We start from the raw sequence: 25,160 nt of genomic DNA on the forward strand, positions 1-25,160 counted from the left end.
GAAGAGCTTATTTATTACTTTAGTGGTGTATGAAGGAGAAGAAAAACGTGATTTTTAAACTTAAACTGAAGCTGGGAGTGAAACTATACATAGAAGGAGGTTGCAGAAATAAGAATAGTTTGGTGACAGTGGCTTGTTTTTTCTTTAATGTTCCTTCTGACGGCGTGTGTGTGTGTGTGTGTGTGTGTGTGTGTGTGTGTGTGTGTGTGTGTGTGTGTGTGTGTGTGTGTGTGTGTGTGTGTGTGTGTGTGTGTGTGTGTGTGTGTGTGTGTGTGTGTGTGTGTGTGTGTGTGTGTGTGTGTGTGTTTTCATCATAGGCACTGCAATAACAGAAGACAACATGGCTCAGATAAACCCCATGCCCATGGGCCCTTGGAAGGTAAGCTTCACACTCCCTCTCCCACCAGCACAGGCGACACGGACCGATTTAACACTATAACAACACTGGACAGTGCTCTGACAAATAGTGACTTATCTTGTGCGTTGTGTTTGGTGCGTCACAGATCACTGTGTACGATCAGGAGTTCTTCCAGGGCAGGCGTATGGAGTTCACCGCCAGCTGCCAGAACATCATGGAGTGTGGGATGGAGAACATCCGCTCCCTGAAGGTCGAGTGTGGCGCGTACGTGTCCAAAGATCTTACCTTCACTTCATCTGATTGTAAAGATATAGAAATGATACCTCAATAATTGTTGAGATACTTGGGGTATAATGCCATTTTATTTTTTGGGGGGCAACTTACCATATTTAGTAAATTCTGAATTTCTTCCCTTTTCTAGATATATTATTATTATTATGACATGGTTGTAGTTACAAATATAATCATATGGAGTGTTTTTAGCCATAAACTTTCAAATATGATCAATTCCAATAGATTATAGGCAGTGACTACATCTTAAGTGTTCATTTACTATATTCAGTTATTTCAATGAGTGTCCCATCAAGGGTTAAAGACAAAGTTTATATTCCACCTCTTCTTCAGCTGGGTTGGCTACGAGCACTCCAGCTTCTGCGGCCAGCAGTTCGTCCTGGAGAAGGGAGACTACCCTCGCTTCGAGGCCTACAGCGGCAGCAACTCCTACCGCATCGAGAGGATGATCTCCTTCAGGCCCATCTGCTGCGCTGTGAGTTCAGCCTGAGACGTCCTGCCATCACATCTTCATCACTGGGGCCAGTGGGGCTCAAACCTCCGTTGTCTCTCCTTTGAACAGAACCACAAGGAGTCCCGCATGACCGTCTTCGAGATGGAGAACATGATGGGTCGTCAGTTCGAGCTGTGCGACGACTACCCCTCCCTGCAGGCCATGGGCTGGATGAACAACCAGGTTGGATCCATGCACATCCAGAGTGGAGCGTAAGTCTTTTCACATGGTGCTTGACGTGACGCAAACATTTAAAGCATACGAGCTGTGACAGGAAGTACTTTACTACAGCGAGCTCAGACAGTCTCTGGATTCAACAGGTGGAAACCCCACCGATTATTGTTCAGGAGGTCAAAAACAGTAAAAAGTAAATAAATTTAAATTTAAAAACCACAATGAGTCTACCAGAGACCTGGTCCGACGATGAACAGAATTACACATACACAACCACTGTTCATGCAACTAAATATGAATACTCTGAACTGAAGAGTCTGAGTTGTTGTCAATTGTTTCAGAAATGCTGCTTTTAGAATTCAGGTCTTTTGACTGCACCAAGTCAGAGTGCATCCTCACAGTGTGTTTTTGACTGCACGTTACAATTGCGTGACACTCTTGTAAATCAAATAGATGATATTGAGGCTCATACTGCAGCTGTTCCAGGTCTTTGTCATGGTTTTGGTGCAAAGCTTTTTTTCTCTGCCTTCTGGAGTTTTTGGAATTTCCTTAATATCCTGAACTGTCTAATGTTCCATTGCGAGGGCCACATAGAGTTCCTCCTCACTCCCATAAGGCCACAGTGAGGATCGTAGAAGCCAATTTAACAAAAACAACTAACAGTATGTCTTGTCAATCGATACCTGATTGAAACATGCCTACAATGACTTTCCTTTACCTGTGAAGCCAATAATTTGTAGATCCTGTGATACTGGATCAATTGATTTGGGGACGCCTGTCGTCCATGTCTGATCTGGGAGTTTTGCTTATGAAAGAAACAAATTCCAAAAGCTGTGCTATGAGAGGAATGAAAATGTTCAAAACATTGTGTAATCAAATCTATTAGGGGTAAGAAAGACCTGTTTTTGTTAAGTAAATCAAGACATGCACGCCTCCTTACATTATTTCCACCTCTGCCTACAACAGTACTAAGTGGCAATATGAATCAATGAGTGTGTATCAATAAGTACAACGTGTGTGTGTGTGTGTGTCTCTGCAGCTTTGTGTGCTACCAGTACCCCGGCTACCGTGGCCACCAGTACATCATGGAGTGTGACTGCCGCGGAGGAGAGTACAAGTGTTACCGTGAGTTTGGCTCCCACTCCCAGACTCCCCAGATTCAGTCCATCAGGAGGATCCAGCAGTGAGAGGTCCCCCCCGCCGCCCAGCTCCCACACCCCCCCCCCTCCTCCTCCTACACTCCCATCCCTCCTTCAACTCCACCGCTCCCGCAGACCTCCATCTCCCCGGGTCTCCGCTGGTCCAGCGAGTCAAAGCGGGACCTGGGACTGGACTTAAGGTGCTCGCTGGTGTCAGCTGCTCGCCAGCACTGCATTTTTTTTTTCTAAGAAAAACATCACAAGAAAATTGAAAGATGTAAGAAAGACAGAAAATAGGAACGACCGCATTGAAAGAAAAAGTTGAATCAATGTGAGAGAGCGACCTCTTCCTCTGAGGTCGGCCACACGCCGGTGAAAACATCCTAAGGTGGTTGTTTTTTTTTCCCCTCGCTCTTTTTCACCTCCACCACTGATGACGACGCCGTCATCGTCTCCACCATCGTCAGCTTCTCCTACATCAACACAACCTCCAGTCTTGCTGTTACTGTGATACCCATGACTGCCTGTGTTTCAAGACGATGAATAAAGAGAATGAGCAAAGAGACGAAGAGATTCACGATACTGACGTTCACCTCAACCACGCCTGTGTTCTGGTTTTACACACTGATGCAGCAGCAAACACCTGACAGTTTACAACTCAACCAACAAAACAGACCCATCATACAACTTCCTTTCCCAGATAAACACAATAGTGCTTCATTATAATGTTTGTTAAAACCTCAAAATTGTTTGAAACTCGTATTCGATAAGAAAGAGGTTAGAATTTTCCAAAGATATCATTTATAGTAATCGGCAGCAATATGGCTGCACTTATTTAAAGGTATGAAAGTGAAGAGCAACAGATTATCTAAAATACAGCCAAGACAATGTAGAATATGATTTTATTTCAATTAATGCTCATTAAAGGGTATTCATATACATAATAAAGTTAAATATGCACAAAAACTACATTTTTAGAATGATTACAATTATTTTGTGATGAAAATTAAACCTTTTTAGAAACATTTTGAAAATATACCAAAGCTTTGAAGTGCAATTTGAAACATGTGTTATGGAAACCGCAGTAGATGAATACACTAGAAGTAAGAAGATTAAAATAAAGCTTGAGGGAGTCACAGTTTTTAATAATCTAAGAGAAATATCCACATCCAAATCTCATAATCCTGATGAAAACACTGAGGAAAAGCCTTTGTTGTTAATGCCTGAAGTCACGGAATAACTGAGCCATATGACACAGGAAGTTTTTGTTTTTTTTATTTAGTTTTATGTATTTTACTTGTCTCATAAAGGGTTAATGACAAAGTTTTAGTTGAGTTCTATTTGCTAACCTTGCTTATGAATATAAACACCTTCCAGTCATAGAAGGTGTTTTTATTCATGGACAATATTCCCACAAGTAATTTCAAAACCTGAGCAACACCCACAACATCAAAAAACTTTTTATTCACTGATCATAGCCCAGTTGATAGAATTATTATACACATTTCATCGTATGATTCCCATATTTACTTACTTTGTCGTGACATAGAAGCTGAAGTCTGTCTCACTAAACATTAGGGAACATCCATACATGCAAGTTATGTACTTGCTTTTCAGGTTTTCTGCTTTGTTTACTCAATACATAAAACTCAGAAAAAGGTTTTAGCGTTTTAAAGTTTCACCCTATCAACAACCACATCAAGACAATAATGTAATAAGGTTATCACAACGTGAGAACTATTGCAATAATTAAAGGATTCATGCATTTATTTTCACCAGGGGCTGGATTATTCGAACAGTGTATTTACAGGTCTCAGTAAATAAAAAAAGAAAACAAAAAAAAACCAACAGTTCGACATCTTCAGCTAATCCAGAATCCCCACCAACACAAAGAGGATGGAGAACATTACACCCAAGCTTCAATCTTTGCACTGGCTGCCTGAGTGTCAAAGGATCCACTTTAACATCTCACATCTTGTCTCCAAAGGTTTGAATGGTCTCGGGCCTAAATACATCTCAGATATATTTGTAGAAAATGAAATATTGGGACCACTGAGGTCCTCTGGAAGAGGTTTACTCAGTGTTTCAGAGTCAGAAGAGACAAGGTGAAGCAGCCTTGAGTTCATATTCTTGTCACCTACAAAAACAAAAAACACCTTGAAACACCTGAGGACTGCTGACACTTCTTTTAAATCAGAATTTAAAACATAATTATTTGTTCAGGCTTTGCATTAAATAATAGTTTTTAATTATTTTAGTACCTTCATCTTAATAAAGCCTTCACTTTAGTTGTTCTCCTGTTCATGCCTTTGTTTTGATGTATTCTATAATCTTAATTGCCTCAGATTAAGATTCTCATTTGCCTTGTTTTCGTGTATTTCCTTTATTTTCTTGAAAAGCACTGTGAAGAATTTTTTTTTTTTTTAAATTGGATGTTTTAGAGAAAGAATTAAAATAAAAACGTAATGATTTTATTTCATATTTCCCCCTATGGTTCGTAACGATAAGCAGTTCAGCATACCGGCCGCTAGATGGCAGTGTGGGAGCCCGGTGAAGTGCCGCGACAGTTCTCCCTGCTTGACGGCTGATGACATATCTACAACAAACATGGCGACCGGAAGCAGCTACTGGGAAGGTAAATAAATCGTCATCTTCTTTAAAACTGATTGTTTACCGTTCTGTATTATTCCTCCCACTGACATCAGCCACGGTAAACAGTTTACATACTGCGTTAATAAACTGTCTCGTATCGGGGCGCGGGTATATATATATATAGAGAGAGATATATGTTAATCTGTTAGCCTGCTAACGTCGAAGTTAAAAAGTTGTCCCGCGGTGATTAAAAGATCTTTAATAACTTCATCCTTCAAGCTCACTCAAATTCTGTCAAACGTTGTATAACTATGCTGCTCTGTCTTCTAATACACGTTGTATATGATTATATACGGGATAAACAAATCAGAGCAGCCTTTGACGTCATTGCTGGTCATAAAATCACAATATTGTTGTTTTGGTAAATGTAAAACAGTATTTTTTTAATCACTTGATCCACTTGATCAATGTAGAAAATGTGTCCCACTTTCTACTGTATATTCTGTTATATTACAGGCAATCTAACAAGTATGTGGTTTTGTCTAAAAGCTTTCTTCTAATTATTTATTAAAATATTCAGGGATACCACCAATAATTGATTATCTGTTGTTTGTTTGTTCATTATTTAATTGTTGTTTATTTCTTGATATGTTACAAAATATTCTAACTTAGTTCTAAAGCGGAGCATTACACGTCTTTATGTTTACTGACCAGCAGTGTTCAACCTCATTTTATTTTTAGAAAGTTTTATGACGTTAAAATAGATTTTCAAACTCAGTAATCCACGTTTATATGATCTTAAAGACGTTGCCATTTTCAGTAGATCACCAGGCTCTTTATGTAGATGAAATATATAATAAAAGCATGGTTGCCTTGACCTTTTATTACCAAGTTTCCTCAATTTGAGAACCCCCTTCATATGGCAAGGACTTTATAACTTATATTTGACTGTTACCATGTGTTCAGATTTGCGGAAGCAGGCCAGACAGCTGGAAAATGAGCTGGACCTGAAGCTGGTTTCCTTCAGTAAGCTCTGCACCAGTTATAGCAGCAGCGGCAGCAGCAGCCAAGGCCTTCGTACCAGAGACAGCAGGTCAGAACGACACTCCTGAATTCACTTTTACAATGGAAAAGTAAAATTGAACTGTGCTTCGCTGTTTTTCACACAAAGCTCATTTTATCTCCCATCTATTTTTCTGTCACTCAGGACTGATTCTCTTGGTTCATCACATGACAACATGCTGGTGGCCATGACTGCCGAGCTGGAACAGTTGTTGACAAATGTAAGTGAGACATCATAGAGAAATGGTCACCAGTAGCTGCTTACTGTGCTTTTCTTATAGATTGTTTTACAGCTGTAAAGACTCTTAGAATCACAATGCATCTCCCTCATCATATACATATTTCTATTCAGTCTGGCACTTCAAATTGTAATCTTTCCAAGATGTTAAAACTTTTCGAACCTTGAAATGTTCATGTTTTAGCTTGATGGTGATTTTGTCCTTTTCTGCCAGCTGACATCTGTGAATGAAAAAATGGTGGAATACATAAACATCCCAGGAGGTGTGTCACATAACGCTGCATTGATGCACACCTTGCAGAGACACAGGGATATTCTACAGGTACAGTATGCCAAATTTCTCATTTCTCATGCTCGGAGTACATTAAAGAGGTGCAGGTCTCATAGATTGGTAGTTGATTATCTCATTGGTTGTTTTTTTTAATCCCTCAGGATTACAGTCACGAGTTCCACAAAACCAAAAGTAACTTCTTCAGTCTGCGTGAGCGAGAGGATCTGCTGGGCTCAGTTCATAGAGACATTGAGTAAGCACCTTCAAACATCTCACAACCAAAGAAAACACTGTATTCCTGCTGAACAGACATAGTTTTGTGGTTCGGTTTCACAGTAATCATTCACATCAGTCAATGATAAGTAAAAAAAAAAAAACAACACTCGGGTTAGGGTGTAAAAAATAAATAGCTGGATTAGGTTTCCATTCTCTGTGTGTTTCAACGCATTTGGCCAATCAGGTGGAGCCTTATTGATCTGGCTTGTGTTGTTGGCAGCGTGTCATAATTCACATGATTTCTTTCAACGTTACATCAGAAGAGATGGCAAGAAGCACGGGAATCAAGAGAAATGCTGCTTGTGAGAAAAAGAAAAGCGCACAGTCGCCACAGTGGATCACTAGCTTCACTCTCACCGTCTCCGCTGCCTCCTTTACTGCTTCACCAACCATCTTCATGTCCTCCTTTAATTTATCATGATTCTTCTCTGAGGTCTTCCTCGTCTCCTTCTGCCTTGATTCGTCTACGATATCTGACCTGGTCTGTCTCGCTTTAGCTCCAGAGAGGCAGTGCTGTCAGAGAGACTGTGTCTATACTTGCAGAAGCTTAATATTAAATAAGTACACTACATTTTTAGTCCACATTCTTTTGGAACTGCCAACATTTATTCTCCTTTTATGTCCTCTGCCTGGTTCTTCCCCCCCCCATGAAGTGAGTTGCTATATTTTCTTGACCAGCAGGAGGCAGAAATTCACAGTTGTCTTCTGAACGTCCTCCACCCTTTACTACTCTCCATCCCCTTGATCATGTTTCATCCTCTAATAGGAGGCACCTCCTCTTATTAGCAGATCACCCTCCTCTCTCTCTCTCGCTCTCTCTCGCTCTCTCTCTCGCTCTCTCTCTCGCTCTCTCTCATTGCATCTCTGTCTTCCTCATGGGACATCCTTCCTAAGTGCCTCCTACAGTAAATCAAACCACAAGGCTTTCATTCAGCCCGAGCTGAGGGAGAGTGGTTACATCTGGCCTGCTGATGCACAGAAATGCTTCATCAGCGGAGGAAAGGGGGGCGACACGGCAGTCAGACGGAGCGAGGGAGACAAAGTCATCGTGGTCTGACGTTGACCGATCGCAGAAAATGATGACGGCGAGTTTTAATAATTGACATGGAGCTGACAAGTATGTGAGGAAACGATGAAGGGGCTGGAGGAGCAGGGCAGATGATGAATTGACTCAATGATCAGTCCAGAAAAGGGCGTGGACACTGTAAATAAGAGCTGGAGGAACGGTGCTTTGGCTTAAGGAAGAGCGACTCCCTTAAAAGCTTTAACACAGGAAGTACATCAGCATCCAGGCGTCTGTTAAACAGGAGTGAAATAACCTTTTTAGACTCATTCAGGCTTCAGTTACAGACTAGTTTTTGTATAATCATTTCCTCAACATCTATCTCATCCAGACACCATGTCCATGCAAACACCCACATGGCTGTTTTCCATGCTCTCCTGGTCGTGTCGTCATGGTTTCGGTGTCATCTACAATCCTAATTCTTCCACAAATAAAGACTGAATGTTTTCCAGTGTATTCTCTGTGCACAGTCTGGTCTTCCCTTTTTTCATTTTCCCCCTAATTTCCTGCTCAGGTCCTACAAGAGCAGCACGGGGGTGAATAACAGAAAGACAGAGCTCTTCCTGAAGGAGCATGAACATCTAAGAAGGTAAGTAGTTTTTTTGTTTTTTTATTTTTTTTAAAAAACAGCACATCACTCAGATAAGAGAACAGGATATTAATATTTCGGTGTTCAAAAAGGTCCATGGTATCTGATATCCTTGTTTGTTACATGGTGGATTGTTTATGTCCATCCTTTCACACAGAGTGAATGAAAGGTTTTGTACCACACCCTTTCTTTGAAAAAAATAAATAAAAAACACATTTTCACTAATGTCAAATCAGACAGTTCAATGAGTGAGTGTCCCGGGGACACGCAAGTCACAAATATAACACAAGACTAAAAGAGCGGATGTAAATAAGTACTGAATGACCCACTCGTACCGATGAGAAACTGAACGATCGCCAATGAACCTCAAACGTATGTTTTAGCTGTGACTGAATTGCACGGAGAGAGACCAGTCGTGCACATGAGAACATGCAAGCTCCACACAGGAAGCCAAGCCAGGACACGGGAGTGTCTAAAACCACTGCACCACCCAGAGTAGACCCGAAACATCCGTTGGTAAAAGTTGTCACTCGAACCGAAAGAACTAATGAGTAAAGTGTGAATGTGCAGAGTCGGAAGCCGTCCCTGTGGTTTTCCAGCCGCGAATGAAGGCCGGGCGGCGAAAGCGTAGCAGCAGAGCAACGGTGGGAGAAGCGGATGGAGGGAGGGAGGGAGGGAGGGAGGGAGGGAGGGAGCAGAAAGCGCCTTATTGATTTCTGTCTTCCAGCGAACAGGATGCACGCTGCTGCCCCGATACGCTCTGAGCCCAAACACTTGGTCTTTCGGCCCGTCACTAATGGCGAGCAGAGGAAACCTCGTCCACTCGCCGTTCGCCCACGTCTTAACGGCCGTTTTGCTTACAGGTGCCGAGAAGAAATAACCGGGATGACGTCACTGTCATAAAACTTATGTATGCAGACGTATTGCACACATTAAGTGACATTAATCGACCCCCCACCCCCAATCCTCCATTAACCAGCACTTTGTTGTCTCTCCGAGGAGGCAGACCGAGTGCCTCTGTAGGGATGATAGAGCAGACGAGCTGTGTGGTTTGGTGAATCAGGGCTTCCCTTGTGTCCGCCTTTGCCGTTTCACGACTCCGAATGAAGACGTTTTAATGTGAAATTGTTCTCAGAAGGTGTATTTTCGGCAGTGTACGTCTATAACCAGACACATGATCTTACTTTTTGCCTGTGTCCTGCTTCATGTCCACAGCTCAGATCGACTTATTGACAATGCAATAAGGTAAGCTGCTTAATTGCTCTCCTCAGCCGCCTCCTGTTTCTTGCTTTTACGCTCACTCACTCACCCTCACGTGCAAACACAGATCATTCAGACAGGCCCACCTCCTCGCCTTTTAAGGTTCCTCAACAGAAGCTGATGATGACGTTTCCTCGTGGGGTTTTTTTTTTTTTTTCTCTCCCTCCAGCATCGCCATGGCGACCAAAGAGAGCATGACATTTCAACGTGGGATGCTGAAGTCCATTCAGACCAGGGTCACGACATTGGCCAGTATCCTTTCAGCACTGACGTTCCCTTCCAGTTGTTGCTTGTAACAAAAGTTCACGGGGACGCGGTGGTCGGTCGTCCCGCCTCACGCCACGGGTCTCCCAGTCTGAGTCCGTGCTGCGACGTTCTCTCTTCAAGTTCGCACCTTTTTTTCCTGCGTATGTGTGGTTTTCTCAGGTGCACCAGCTTCCCAAACGGGCCGGTTAGTTTAACTGGTGACTCTAAAGTGCTTGTCTGAATATGTGCAAGAAGTAGTTGTCTTTGTTTGCTCTGTGAGTTTAACAGTGAATGACTGGATGATTTTTTTTGGTAATGAAAAGTTAATTTAAACTGAAAAATTCATGCATTTTGACATTTACTTCCACCCTTATTTGTATTTCTTTGGGGGTGGGGGGCGTTTGTTTTTCTATTGTTGTTTTTAAAACTAAATGTTTATGCATTCATTCATTCAGTGTCTCATTGTGAGCTCCAGTCCTCTGTATTTTATGTGAATTAGAAGATAGATATATATCTTATGTCTGCACTGATCTGTGCAAAACAGTGAAAACCATTCGACTCACTTTATGTTAACTATTCTACTGAAATAAACACTTTTCTATAAAGTTTCCACATCATTTCCATATGTTAAGCCTGAAAAAAAGAAAATATTTAAAGACACGTTATTCAAACAAGTAGGCCTCCTTGACGTGTTCTTCTCCACAGCCGAGTGCAGAGGTTAAGTCATTTAAAATGTGTTAATTAAAGTTAATTAAAGCAAGTAGTTACTTGTAGTCAGATCTGATATAGAATAACAAAAAGCTTTAATTTGGAACAAAAACTGTTGGACTAAGTCCGTTGTCTCATTTCAGTTGTTGAAAAAAATCTGATGAATCTCAATAATTCATGTGAGATTCTGGTTGAAGCCTCTGGTGCTGCTGTGTTTCTAAAAACCTGATCAACTGGAGTGTGAATAGTTACATTTCTGGATTCAATGCGACCATGGTCACTTGTGGTTTGATATCCTGCCCTCTGGGATGTTGGTTTCCAGTTACGGGGAAGGTTTTACTTTGGAAGGCTCCGAATGGCTTCAGGTGGGGCTGCAAGGGATGAGGAAGTAGAGATCATGGGGAGGCCGTTGTATTCATCTCGGAGTTGCTCGATCTAATCCCAGCTGGCTCTGGCTGCCCACTTTGGATCTGAATTATTTTTCCTTCACCAAACTCTTCCCCCCTCGCAGATCGTTTCCCTGCCATCAACAACCTCATCCAGAAAATTAATCTGCGCAAGAGGCGGGACTCCTTGGTCCTCGGCGGCGTGATTGGCGTCTGCACCATCCTCCTGTTGCTCTACACTTTCCACTGACCGGACCAGAGAGTGGGAGTCAAATCAAGTATTTCTAAGAAATGTTAAGCTTTATATATAAATATATGTATATATATATATATAGCCCTCCTTAATTTACGATTCACTGTTTAAAACTATTGAAATAAAAAAAAAAAAGTCAACATACAAGAGTTGAAACTCTCAAATTTGGGTGTCTATTTATTTTATTTTTTTCATGATATTGTTTCCATTTGGGAATTCCTGTACGCTGCCTGTACTCTCTTTCTAAATGTCCATGTGGTACTTTCTTAAATAAAGGTGATGAGTTCACGTTCAGGTCAGTCATGCTCATTCAAGTTTATTTCAAACATGCAGAACTATGGCACAGGAAACCATTCATACAGTATAAATGTATATAAACATGAACATCATAGTGCCACGATCGGTGCATACAAGAGGGGAACAGCCCCGGTCATATCTTGCAGTATATTGTAAACATAATGAGGTACAGAGATCCAGAGTCCAAAACAGGAAGTCGCTTCACTTTTATCGTGTCGGAAAACGCAAAGCAACATATCACACCGTGACTGCGGGAAGGCATTGTCGTGATGGATACACGTGTGATTTTAAACTTGGTGTAAACAATGTATGAAAACATCTTCAAATACCCAGAGTCCAACAGAGAAATGAGTAAAGTCTGTACTTCGTTGCAGATATTAGAGGGGGGGGGGGGGGGGGGACTTGGACAGGCACTGGTGACATTACAGACCAGAGGTGCATTTGTGTGTTAAACATTTCTTATTTTGTTTTTTGTTTTTTTAAAGATCCTCCAATCAAAATTCCAATGAGCAAAATGTACAATTCGATGGTATGTGTGTGGTGGTGCATGCTTCAGTGCCCCACCAGTTCAGTCAATGGGTTAGTTGCAGTTTGTCCACAGTGTGCAGCTTTTCTTTTCCATCCATGGTTCCTGAGTTTCTGGGTTTATCAGGCAAAGACAAAATGGAATGCGACTTCTTTCCTCCTCCAACTTCTTTTTCTTTTCTTTTCTTTTCTTTTCTTTTTTTTTTAAAGTTCATAGCAGAAATAACAATTGTTTGTAAATTAGAGTCTCTTGAGTTTGAGTTTGTGCTTTTTTTTTGTTTTTCATCTTCAAACTTGACCCGCTCCTCTTCCTCTTCCTCTCCTCCTCCGTCTCTTGTGCAAATTTGAGATCAGATGAAGTTAAAGGAGGCTCTTTAAATCCCACTGATCACTGGGCCTCTGGGAGACAGAAAGAAGACGCAGAAACATTAGGAAACGGTGCTACACTGAGATTAGTGTGCAATCGGGTTTTTTTTTTCTTTTTCCTATCCATACCTAATGTAAATATTAAGAAGAGTATGACAGCCACACCCATCAGTATGGCGATGATGCTGAGCAGCATAGACAGGCGCTCATACTTCTTTGCTCCTTCTATATCTCCTGCCTGGAGAACAGACCTCGACTATTGGTTCAGTGAAAAAGGAAAGAAAGAAGAATTATTTCAATGCAAGCAAAACACGTGAAAAAAAAACTGAAGCTGGGGAATAAAACCCACCAAGTTTTGGGATGAAATAAAGTTGATAGGTAGAACTCACCACATTTGCAAACCACAAGGCACATATGTTGAGGGGATATCCGGGACAGATGCAGGACAGCACGGCCAGCCAGAGGTACGTCCGGGGCGCGGACCCGGGTGGCACCGGGGACGGCAGCGGGCCCAGACTGAGCCGGGACGTGGACCTGGGTGGGGTCGGCAGCTGCCCCACGGAGCCCGACTTCAGCGGCGATCTGTGTCCATTCTGCTCGGCGTCCAGGGAGCGGACGCTCCCTCGGATGTTGAGGGAGAAGGAGTCGGACGGCTTGATGTTGCTCTGGCCGCTGGGCTCCGTGGTCGCTGCGCTCAGCAGCTTCTCCGTGTCCTGGAAACCGACCGGGTTGGAGCCTTCCCTCTCACCGAGGGCGCTTTTCCCAAAGGCAGAATCAGTATTGATAGCCATCCCTAGAAGAGAAAAGTTATCTCCACTTGGTCTTTCTTATCTGGCCGAACCGCTTCCCTGTGGATGGAGATGCTGCAGAGTCCTTCCTTCAGATGTTCTCCATTGGGGGTCATCAGATTAAATGTTTTTAATTCAGAGAGCGTGACGCAGACAAGGTAAACTATTTAATTAAGCAGTCTAACTTCATCAAAATGTCTTATTGATGAGCGAGATGTTATTGATGTCTGAGTCCCTCCCGAGTTTAGTTGGCGGTGTGCGTCTGGACTCACGCCTCGTCTTTTACCCCCCACCCCCCTGGATTATGTAGTGAGGTATTACCGCATCCCTTACATCTCTCCAGCAACATCCCCAGTGCTTGAGGCCTACTTATGCACTGAGCGAGGTATGTGACAATGCAAAAACAACAATTAAACCTCCCCCGAAGTGAACGCGCGCGGTGCGTAAAAGCTTTCCATTTACGCGCGGGGCGCAGCAGCTGGATCAGCATATAGGACGGAGCAGAGGCTTAGTGATGGAGAGAGAGAGAGTTGCAGAGGGACTGGACCACAATCCCTTCAGTACATCCACTACCTGCTGACTCAGACACTCCTGGAAAGTTGATTTTTTTTTCTCCTTCAGAGCATTACAGGTGTCCCACAAATCCAGTGACCTTCTCACTCGATGCTCGACTAACTGGTTCACCACTTTATGACCCATTTCATACCCGAAGAACGGATGGTTTTCATGACGTTCACGGAGTTGATCCAAAAGGCTGTTGTCTCAAATGCCACACATACAAGAGATTGTGAATCCATTCGCTATTAAGCTGCATCACCTGCACAAACAGAAATTCCTTATTTGACGTGTTGCCCAAATGTAAAAGTATTTAAGTGACACAACGTCTGCAGCTTCACTGGAAGCCAAATTTCTCTTCAGGTTATTAAAGGTGTTTAGGTTTCGCTGTTGTGAAGGCTACTACACTCATGTTGCGATATTGACACTATAATGAAGAAAATTGGACATTTTGATCGTCGACTTGGCCCGGACTGATTAATTTAATCATTTGCAAGCTGTTTTAAACCAAATTCTGAATTCAGCCTGTGTGCAGTCTTTTGATATTTAACTATTTTCCAAGATGCGAAACACATTTTTTCTGGTAATGAGACACCAACAACTAAAACAGTTTTATTATGGTGGTCATGGCCTATAATATCTGATCGTATTGTAATGTTTGATATCTAAACGTGATACAGGAGCACTTAAATGAGCGTCTGATTGTTCATTAAATAGCAAGTGAATGGGGACTCAGAGATGACGCTCCTCCTGTGAAATCTGGTTCAACTACAGTTTTAAAGAGTGCTGCGACATCTAGTGGCCACTTTTCAGGACTACATCTATGACTGAAAGTTATGAATTTAGCAGCCCCTCAACTTTGATCAATTCCAGTGGATAACTCTGATCCCTGTAAAGGTAAAAACATGTTATCTTTTGGAGCGCAAGGACAGATTGTGACCAAGAAGTTCGACCACAAGACATCAAAGAATTGTTTTTTAGATTTATTGAACACAAATAGCACGTCAGTATACATGTATGTAGTATTTTTCTCTTTGTAAGAAGTTTATCGATATAGCAGTTACAGAGTAATTACAAGTAATGTCGGGTTAAAAGTACTTCCTTCCTTCACAAGTCAGATTTATATGAGAAGGCCCAATAGCTGCGTCACCCCGACGTGACTCAACCAGGTTGAAACAACAGCTTTAGGTGTTCTCCTCATTCTCTTATTAAATGTTTTCAGCCTGAAGCCCGAGTCCAACCTGCAGCTGAACAAACAGAGACGTTACGACGACTAAATTGCATTTTCACCCTCAGTAACTCATGTCGGTGCCTCCTCCTCCTCCTCGGTTTGATAATCCTGTGATTTCACCAGTGAACCTGCTGTGAAGGAATTCCTTGAAGCAGCCGGCGACGCCTCTCAGCCATGAAAAGCAGACATTAGGTAAGTTCTGGGTTGTTGCTGGATTTTTTTGGTGTGTGTGTGTGTTTTTCTCCCCTGTGGTTTATATGTAACAGCAGTGAGTTCACACAGGACAGCTGGCCGACGTGTCGTGCGAAGACAAAGCCTGTGAACTCGCTGCATATCTGACACCTATTTACTATTGCGATGGTTACAAGTTAATCCACTCTGATCCATTGTGTTCTCCTTCAGTCGGAACACCCGGCAGAAAGGTGCAACGCATTTTTTGGTGCACCATTGTGTGCGTCTTTCCGAGTGCCTTGTTATTTTTGGACTCGAGAGCCTTCGGAGCTGGTATGTGTTTTATTGTCTGCGGTGTGCAGCTGACAACAATAATGCTCACGTCTGAGAAAATATTTAGTCCTTTATTGTCGGGGGTGGGGGCATACACATCTGAGAGAAAAATGCTGACATTTTCAGAGAAAACAAGACATTTTTAAGTGGAAAATTGTGTACTTTTTGGAGGAAATACAACAGGAAGATAAACAATGAAAGGTCGAAGTTATAAAAGTCCAGCCTGACGACTGAGAGTGTGAAACGTCGTCTTCCTCGGTCATGCCCCCACCCCCACCCCGGCCCTCCCGCCCTCCATCCGCTTCCTTTTCTTGAGTCATCCGGAGCAGGGCTGACCAGAGCAGTTCTTCAGCTGGCAGCTTTAGCATGTGTACAGGAACATAAAGCTTGCCAGTGAAGAACTGCTGTGTGTCAGCCGTTTGGGGCCACGGGCTGAGCGTGGGACAACTTCCACACCGGCGGCCTCGCAGCGACGCACGGCCCAGTCGGAAGGCGTCCTTCCTGCAGAGAGAGAGAGAGGAGGAGGAAGAAGAAGAAGAAGAAATTGGTTGAACTCCCCTTTCTCAAAAATGTCCTGCCTCGGCAGTGTGGGCCCGGGGTGGCCCGCAGCCAGTCGCACACGTACTGCGAGTGGGTGCAGCCGTGCCACGGTGTGCGCGATCAGCTGTGAGTAAGCGTGTGAAACGAGCCGATACGCAAGAACGCCCGGGGAGATGCGCACAAGATCCTGCGTCAGATCACCGGCAGGGAAGCGTGCAGCCGAGGCCGCGGCGGCGGCGGCAGCTCCGCTTCGCCTCTGCACGCCTTCTTAGATATTCTCTTTGGTTGTGACTCTGAAAATCACAGGACGGCCTCTTGAAGAATCGTCTCGGTTACCGTGGTTACGGAGGACGAGCGGAAAGCGAGGAATGATGAAAGGACAGCCTGTACATGAAAGCAGAAATCCTATCACAACTCCAAACAGCTGTTTGTTTGTGAAGTCTTACAGTTCAGTGTTTTCAGGGGTGGTTTCCTGAGAAGAAACACCTTTTTTTTTTTCCCTACACGATTTATGATTTTTAAGATTCCTTCGTTGGGATTTCAACCCCGTCCCGGTCGCTGCCCTCACCTCGATACCATCTGATTTCAGACTTCTCTTGTCCTCAACCTTGCGTTTCATTTATGACCGTTTTTGGATTTTCTTCTTGTAGCTGCAGCACTAAATGTTCATGTTTTGTCTCAACATGTGGTCAACAACTGTGGACAGTCCGATTATATTAAATCCAATAGTTTTCAGAAGATCAATCCTTTTGACTGCCAGTGAAAAAATATTCAGAAACCTAATAAATGTAAACACATTGGTATTAATTGTTCATCCAGTAAGTCACTGTATCATGTAACATTTGGTTAAATATGCTTCTTGTTGTTTCAGTTTTTAAGAGAAACTCTTACAAATTAATGGCAAAAGACCACATTTTTTTATTTAACATATATTTACTTTACAAAGTATAAATAAACGGCATGCATGTTCCTGTACATGAGATTTAAAATGTTTGGAAGTGCACTCAATAGTGAAAACACACTTAAATATACTTAAAGTATCTTATAAATAATCAATGTTTAAGTCTTTGTTTTTCTTTTTGAATTGAGTTTTGACCTGCTTTCTAGTTTTTTTTTATTCAAAAAGGCTTGAGTTGACTAAACAAATAAATGCTACTCGTAAATATATTGCAACTTCTTTTAATTAAACTGTTCTATTTGGATCATTTTTAAAATATCAGATTAAAAAACATCCTTTATTAGACTACCTTGACCTTTTATGACACTACTTGCATTAGCCTCACTTCTACCCTATAATTTTTTTTGAGACACTTTGACAAAACAAAAAAATTAAAAAATGCAAGTTTACAGTTTCCTCATTTCTATTCCTCCGGCTCCGCTGCATGCTTTCCTCATTGTTCCAACTCACCCGATTCCAATCAACGTGCAAAGATGAAACGTTTCGCAGAGCTCCACATGTGCACGTCCATTTAACACAGGCCAGCCGGTCCTGGGAGGCTCTGTTGTGTGGCTCTCCGGGTGAATCGGAACGGCCTGGACACCGAAAGTCTGAAAACTGACCACTCGAAGCCAGAGAGGCGGAAAGCAAAAGCAGACTTTGTGCTTTTCCTCGAAGAATGCAGCCTGGATGGCGTCTCCAACCGTTGAGGACATGTTCCACTTCTCTGGTTGACGATGAGTAACACATGCTGTACATTCCTGCAGCACACAGAGCCAGAATAATCTTAGGTATTTGAGAGCCCTGCAGCATTTAGACCGTGCGCAGTGAGGGATGGGGAGGGGGGTGTGGGGGGTGGGGGGGGGGTCACAATCATCAGGACTCATGAAAATGTTAGAGACCCGGCCTCGGGGGAGAAAAAGGTTTTGTCTCACACTCAGTTTGGACTTCTCCACTGCCTTTTTCTTATTTTCCTCCGTCACTTCTCCACTCAGGGTGTGGCCAGAATAAAACACCCCATGATAAAATTATTCACATGACAAACGTCAGAGCTTTTTTTTTTTTTTTTACTTTTCTCTGAAGCTGATGACTCAGCAGAAAAAAAAACCTGACGGCTTGCTCTGACTCGACCATAAAAACAACAAAAAAAACATATGCTTCTCTTCTGTTCTTTTGTTCCAGCCAAAGGGAAAAAAAATCTGATTTAAACAAAAATTTTAATTAAAAAAAAAACCTAAAAAGGATGCGAGACATATTTGCACGTTCATATATTGACCAGGGGCGTTTTTATCACTGGAAGCTGTTTTCTTCTGACGAGGGTTTTCTCAATTTTAATGATCCTTCTCGTCAGCCACCGTTCTAACGTCGTCTTCTTCGGGTAATTTCCTGTTTAGGGGCTGCCACAGCAAATCATCTTTTCCCAACCCCCTCCGTCTCCCGCATCCCCCTCGCATCAGCTCCGTCCTCGGCGTCGTATCCCCTACATAGCTATCGCATCTCCACTTTGTTTGACGATGTAACAAGACGTATAACCCACTTTCAGACTCCAAAACGGAGCCCATTATTATCAGTGGGAGTCGAGTCTCTTCTCGTTTGTTTCTGGAGTTGAAGTCGAGGTTTGTTGGTGAAATAAGGACCTTTTCAGGGCAGCTATACGCTTCTACCCTTATAGGATTGCAAACACAATTGTGTTGCTTTCTCCTTTAAACTGCTTCCACCCATCATGGCTGTTTGTCTAGTTTACGACCATGTTGTCAACAATTTTATGACACCCATTGCTATTATGAACCCAGCATCAGTCACCTTTAGCATCAGCCAGAGCTTTTGTCTTCACAGTTGCTATTTCATTAAACTGTTTAAAGATCGGTGCCAAATTCTATCTTTGAATTTAAAAGAGCCGCGTCGACATCGCCCTCCAAATAACTTCAGCTGAGCTTTATGAATCAATCGAACTGACCCACACAGAAATAATAATGAGCTTCATTATTAAAGTACAGCCACACTGAGAAACATGAAGAGTTACTTTCCCCAAGTAACTCGTCAAGCAACTAGATTTTGGTCTCATAACATAAATGCTTCCAAGTCCCACATTTGGCCACAGGGAAATGAGGAGAGGCGTGTCCAAGGTTGCAGTTGTGAATCACAAATAAAGTCGTGTTAACTTTGCACGCACGGTTAACAGCAAACAGACAGGATGCTGGAGAGTGTGTGCAGTAGAATTGCTGCGAGCACATCAAGAGCTTTAAAAATGTAGAAATGTGCCCCCCCCCCCCCCCCCCCCCCCTCCCCTTCAAAAAAAAAAAGGGCTGGTTCAGATACCTGTCACATATGTTATGTAAGATTTCATTAATATGTCAGACAAGATATTTTGTGTTTAAATGAAAGAAACGGTACAATAATATGTGGTTTATAAATCTGTCCAAACCTGACAGGTGAAAACAAACACAGCAAAGTCTGGGCGGGGTCAATAGGGTCCATCTGCAGCAGCCTGCTACATCAAAATATATAGATTTTTTTTTTTTTTTTTTTTTTAACTCCACAGTGTGCAAGATGGAGGATCTGTGAAGTGGGTGTGTCCCAGAGGGTTAGTGGAGATCCACAGGAGGATCACCAAACTACAGGAAAGTGACTCTTTATATGATTAGAAGTGAATTCGGTTAGTCCAACAATGCTGGGGGAGGCTCCGACAAACGACTGACTCCCTGCATGAGCGTGCTAAAACGAGATAAATCAATGGGATATCAGCCGGTTGGAACAACAAGGTACCTTGTTGCAGCTTTCCTGTTCCGCTGTTTAGGGAATCCTTTTTTTTTTGTTGAAAAACTGGATATTTTCCACTGTGAAATTCCTTTAAACTCCTCGAAGCAGGTCTGACCTCACCCACTGTGGCAAAAGATTAGGTGAAAGTTACCCTAACCCTAAAAAAATGTACTCCTTTGGCTTTTTCAAATCGATTTTTTACTAGTAAACTACGATAATCCCTCTCACTGCTTGGGTGAAATAAGCTTACCGTTTACAGCTGCAAAGCTTGATTAGCAATGATTGTAACAAAATCAGATCTATACAGCAAATGAGAATAAATGTAGTATTAAAATAAAACGAGGTTAATTTTATTTGATATATATGATGGGAAGCTTATTTGTCTCTACATCTCTGAACGGACAGCAGAGATGAGAACAATTCAAGCTGTAAAATAAGACCTTCCCCGTCCCCAGTGTTTTTTTTGTATCATTTATAAAATAATAAAAGTTATTAGTTCACTTCTGACGGCAACTGATCCGATCAGAACTGAAAGGGATCGGATATGATTTGCAAACATTAGAGCAGCAGGTCTTAAAAACTGTTGAACGTCAGAAAGCAAAAAAAAGTGATTTGTCACAATGCTATAATAAAGTACACGCACACAGACACGCACACAGACACGTACACACACACGTACGCCTGTGTGAGTGAATCCCGGGACGAGTACATACAGTACAAGTCCTCGGGCCTCCCACAGGACCGCTGACAAGTCGGCCACAACCTCAAACTGAAAGTGAATTAGTTATTTGTTCCACGGCGCGGTGCCACTCCCTCCACAAACAGCCACTCTGTATCTTTACATCCACAAAGACGGCCAGTGTTGAACCCCTCACTCTTTCACCGTGCCACTCTTCACCACATCTCTTCTTCTTCGTTCAGCCTTTCTGACCTCTCCACCCTTTCTCTCTCTCTCTTCATCGCTTCTTTATCTATCGACCCTTCTCTTTCTGTCCTATCCCACCCTCTTTCGTGTATTTGGCCCTCTCTCTCTCTCGACTTCTCTTTCTCCCCGTTCCCCCATCCTCACCCCTCTCTCCTCCCATCTCTCCCTCTCTGATCAGACTGTCCTGCATTCTTCACATTCCAGCTGCGTATGTTAGAAATTCCATCCGGCTGCTGTGGGCTCGCGCAGTCTCCTCCACTCCTTCTTTTCCATCCCTCTCTCCCCCTCTCTCTCTCTCTCTCTCTCTCTCTTTCCCTCCTCACCCATCCGCCCGTCTACATCTGGTCTGCACCGGATGGGAGCTGCAGCGTCAGGTTGACCTCTCTCCTCCCCTTCTTCTACTCGCTCGGCCTAAATCCCTACAAACCGAGGCGCACGACGAGAGGATGGCAAGAAGGTGTTGAGGGTTTTTGGGTTGGTTTTTTTTCCTACGTGGGGCGACAGTGTAGCAAAAAGAGAAAAGACAGTGTGCCGCTCCACAAAAGGCCGAGCTTATCTGCCACCGTAGGTTAAGAAAGAGAAAAGACGCACAGGAGTCGCTCTGGCAGGATGCGAGCGTGTTCCGAGGAGAACGGGAAGAGCGGCGTGCGCAAACAGGAGGATATTAACGCGTTCGCTCTTAGCTGGAGACGCACAACAGAAAACACGAGATAAGGCGCGAGCAGGTCAGAGCGCCACGCAAGATGGAGGTGCCGTGTCGGAAAGAGACGCAAAACCTCCCAGCGTGACTTCTCCTCCCCCCCCCCACCCCCACCCACGCCACCGACGACGAGGGTCACGGCGTTGTGCTGGAACGCCACGTGAGGTGACGAGATAAGACGCCTCCGTCACGCGTCAGCCCGGCGGTTACACGACACGAGCCAACAAGTGAAAAAAAAAAAAAAAAAACTGAGTTGGGAGATTCTCCCAACGCCGCCGCAATGCCTGACTGGGAAACGCACAGTAATTGAGCGTTACACGCATCAGTCCAGGTACATTCCTCGGCGGTGGGTGTGCCCCCCCCCCCCCCCCCCCGGTCGGAGGGCGTTTACTGGCCCAGATTGTAGAGTGTTAGCGTAGACTGATCATTTGAGGCTGGGAACGGGGACAAAGACAGGGGAAGGGCGGTGGCTTTGGCTGCGCTGATCACAGTGCAAGAGAGCCTCTTCTTACGCTCGGCTGCTCGGACTTTAAAGGCTATCTGACGTTAACCTTCCAGATCAGCACAGATCCTGGGCGTCGCCGGCGTCGTTTGCCCAGGAGAAGAGCTTGAATGCCATTTCTGGATTCATGACACTGCCGGGGAATGGCAATGTGCAGTATGAGGCCTATAAGCCTGTCCTCGGGCAGTCTGTGCCATTTTCTTAGAAGGAACTGGATTTTTCCTTTTCTTTTTTCTTTTTTCTTTCTAAATTAACCTACATAACACACCCCTCCTTGTCCCATCCTCCATGACAAGGCACGCAATAGGAATGAAGGGTGTAACCCAAGTTGAGCAAGATGGCTTCACTTCTGCAAATGTAGGCAATAAAAGAGCAGGGTGGGGGTGGGTGGTGGGGGGGCGGAGGAGGGGGGGGGGGGCTGCTGCGTGTTCTGCCTGGATGCAAAGCAAACCGGCACATGTTGACGAGACGGGCTGCTTTTCCACCGATATCCTGTCACTGCCATGTGATCCTCATTGACACGGCGGCTTATGTCACACGCTGGATTGCAGTGGCACAAACGCAGCTCGTGACAGAGTCTATTGCGCATTCCTACCAGCACACTGAACTCTGGCTGTACAATTATGTAAGATGGGCTCCATCGATGTAACAAGCACTACAGTAAGCCCCCCCACCCACCCCCTCACTAACCATTTACCCCAGAGAAACACTGCTTAACTGCTTATACATGAATGCACCTTGCTGTTAAAATGCTTTATATAAGTGTACAAGCATATGAAGAATTGTGTATACATAGAGCAGGACAGGGAGGCCTAAATACTTTGCTACGTCACCTGCTTCAGGAATGCCTCTCGGATTCTCATAAACACTCAGACTTGACATACTTGTGTTAGAAAGTCATATTTCCTTTTGGGAATCTTCCACCTCTTTCACTGCATTTCTGAGAAACGACTCTTCCTCGGCCATCACCCTGCCTTTCACCTATCCCCTACTTGAGCACAGGCCTTTTCCTCGGCCTGTTATGAACTCAGCAATTTTAAAAAAAATTTTATAAGAGGCTTTGAATACCAAGTCAAGTTGGGATCGCACAAATGCTGACCTCTGGCTTTGCACAGTAACAAATTAAACATTTGAATGGCACGAATTTGGGCAAAAAGCCCTGCTTTCGTGAGGCAGTCATGACAGGTAACAGGGTTGAATGTGGAAAGTACAAGCTGTCCGAGCATCTTTGCAGCCTTCCTAATTAACGTAGGCTTTTTAAAAACACATTTTACGCAGCAATTTTTTATTATTATTATTTTTAACTGCTGCCAATAACGAATGTGGAAATCCTCCACGCAGCACTTTAACAATCTCAACGTCAAACATCCTGATGTAAATTAAACGCTTGCAGGTCCAGGAGGGAGTAGGTGCCCCAACCACCCCCACCCACCCCCCTCGTGTCACCGGGCCTCACCACATTAGACCGGCCCTGCAGACCGTCACCCGCCGAGGAAACGTGCAGGGAGCTTCCCAGTTCCGACTGGGAAACTGGAACCAGACCTGCAGAGGTGGACGGTTTCCCAGCGGCATAAAGTCACGTTAAGGACGTTTCCCCCCCCCCCCCCCCCCCTACGCAAAGTGGGTCATTGAAGCAGGCGGACAGGAAGACGCAGAGACCGTGAAAAAGTACTACGCCCCACCTTGAAGCACCGGGCCGGGTCGCTCCGGCTCCGGCTCCAGCTCCGCTCCGGCCCGTCGGAAACGCTCCGCCGGAGTTCACGCAGCCTCGCCCACCGCACGGCGGTAGTCCCGGAGCTCCAGCAGGGTGTGTCGCTTGTCTGTGGGCTCGTTTTACGGTCCACGCCGGTTAATGAGGTGTGACAGCACTCGTGGATGTGGAGCCTTTTTTTTTCATCGCGGCGGCGCTGAAGCACGCAGCGCAGGACTTCAGCCCCTTTTACACAACTCCTGCCCTGGTCCTCCCTCTCTCTCTATCTATCTCTCTCTCTCTCTCTCTCTCTCCCTCCCCCTTCCCTCTCTCGCTCTGTCACACACCCAAACCACACACACACACACACACACACCCGGCTTCCCACTCCGATCAGCTGGCAGCGTCATGACGTAGGGAGCAAGAAGGAGCGCACGTCAGAAACGTGACGTACGCGCGCAGGAACACTTTACGCACACCGTGAGGCAGCAGATTGACCTGTTTGTTAGAATTCACTCACGCACAAACGTAATGGTGCCTTGTCGAAACCTATTGTTCGAGTGCTCTCCCAAATGGCAAGACCTGTTTGGAAACATCAGCCCGGATACCGCTCTAATGCGTAATGGAGACATGAGCTTCTGTTAATTTGATAAAGCATATCTTCATCCCAGTCAGAGCACCCGAGTGACCTGTTTAGCTCAGATCTATCTATTCTGAACTAAACAGATAAACCTGGTGAAAGCATGATCAAGGGTGTGTTTACATTTTTGTACACTTTGGGGTTGAAAATCATCTTTAAGTGATTTGCCTTCAAAAGTGTTAACTAACTTGGAAAGTCTTCTTCACTTGGGATGATGTGTGCTTTTTGTAGTGAGAGTGAAATTTGGGGTCAGCAACTTGTTTATTAAGACTTCTAAGATGATTCTGTGTCACCACAGAAAGTCACTTGGCTCGATTTGAAGCCGGATGCCATTTAGGCCGTGTCCTGCAATTAATGGACATAGTGACAACATATATATATATATATATATATACATATATATATATATATATATATATAAACAAAAACATCAGAGAGATTTGCAGCAGAGCAACATTGTTTAACCTGAATATGCTTGTTTAAAAATATGTGTTTTAAGGTGGTCCGGGGATCGAGTGTTTCAGAGGCTGGGTTATGGAGGGCCTTGAATGTCAGTGGGGGGATTCTGAAGTGCAGTGACTTGTTGAATTGGAAACCAGTGGAGCTTATGGAGAACTGGAGTTATATGACAGACAGAGAGCGTTCTGGTGTTCTGTGGTGCAAAAAAACTCTCACAGGTGTCCTTAAATGAAAAGCAAGAACATATTCAATCTATATTTATACTTTGTACTTTGCATTTTTCACAAGGTTTATGAGTTCAAGCGTCTGAGTCACATGTTGTGGTGAAGAGAAAAGCCAAAT

At 43.9% G+C, this 25,160-nt stretch overlaps 3 protein-coding genes and 1 long non-coding RNA gene across 5 annotated transcripts; 2 read left to right on the forward strand and 2 right to left on the reverse strand.

The window, feature by feature from the left end:
- Window positions 1-340: 340 nt before the first annotated feature.
- Window positions 341-2,503, forward strand: LOC308139397 (beta-crystallin A1-like; the record flags this gene model as incomplete). The annotated part of the gene is made up of 5 exons (XM_080508839.1): window positions 341-379; window positions 504-622; window positions 983-1,124; window positions 1,212-1,354; window positions 2,356-2,503. 5 exons carry the CDS (start codon window positions 341-343, stop codon window positions 2,501-2,503), a joined length of 591 nt encoding a protein of 196 aa, XP_080364965.1.
- A 2,535-nt stretch (window positions 2,504-5,038) lies between these two features.
- On the forward strand, window positions 5,039-11,652 carry LOC308138947 (Golgi SNAP receptor complex member 1-like). Its single transcript, XM_080508235.1, has 9 exons — window positions 5,039-5,090; window positions 6,014-6,140; window positions 6,255-6,330; window positions 6,562-6,669; window positions 6,780-6,871; window positions 8,472-8,546; window positions 9,762-9,791; window positions 9,976-10,058; window positions 11,272-11,652. The coding sequence occupies exons 1-9, from the start codon at window positions 5,063-5,065 to the stop codon at window positions 11,394-11,396; spliced, it is 744 nt and encodes a 247-aa protein (XP_080364361.1). The 5' UTR covers window positions 5,039-5,062; the 3' UTR covers window positions 11,397-11,652.
- A 957-nt stretch (window positions 11,653-12,609) lies between these two features.
- Window positions 12,610-13,378, reverse strand: LOC308139199 (trafficking regulator of GLUT4 1-like; the record flags this gene model as incomplete). Its single annotated transcript, XM_080508545.1, has 3 exons — window positions 12,610-12,620; window positions 12,717-12,843; window positions 12,977-13,378. The coding sequence occupies 3 exons, from the start codon at window positions 13,376-13,378 to the stop codon at window positions 12,610-12,612; spliced, it is 540 nt and encodes a 179-aa protein (XP_080364671.1).
- Window positions 13,379-14,900: 1,522 nt separating this feature from the next.
- On the reverse strand, window positions 14,901-23,981 carry LOC308139692. Of its 2 annotated transcripts, XR_013936927.1 has the most exons (3): window positions 23,712-23,981; window positions 17,614-17,903; window positions 14,901-16,166 (listed from the first exon to the last, which is right to left on the reverse strand). It is a non-coding gene; the product is annotated as an uncharacterized lncRNA (long non-coding RNA). The 2 variants fall into 2 exon arrangements; XR_013936928.1 differs by having other exon boundaries at window positions 14,901-17,903.
- Window positions 23,982-25,160: the final 1,179 nt, after the last annotated feature.

The sequence above is a fragment of the Blennius ocellaris genome (assembly GCF_963422515.1).
Source record: "Blennius ocellaris genome assembly, chromosome: 14".
Lineage (NCBI taxonomy): Eukaryota > Metazoa > Chordata > Actinopteri > Blenniiformes > Blenniidae > Blennius > Blennius ocellaris.

Excerpts from the sequence above, each read along its gene's own strand:
- LOC308138947 (XM_080508235.1), top strand. The coding sequence starts at position 5,063 with ATGGCGACCGGAAGCAGCTACTGGGAAG. Across the intron at positions 6,141-6,254 it reads CTTCGTACCAGAGACAGCAG|GACTGATTCTCTTGGTTCAT; the intron begins GTCAGAACGACA and ends TCTGTCACTCAG. Across the intron at positions 6,872-8,471 it reads TCAGTTCATAGAGACATTGA|GTCCTACAAGAGCAGCACGG; the intron begins GTAAGCACCTTC and ends TTTCCTGCTCAG.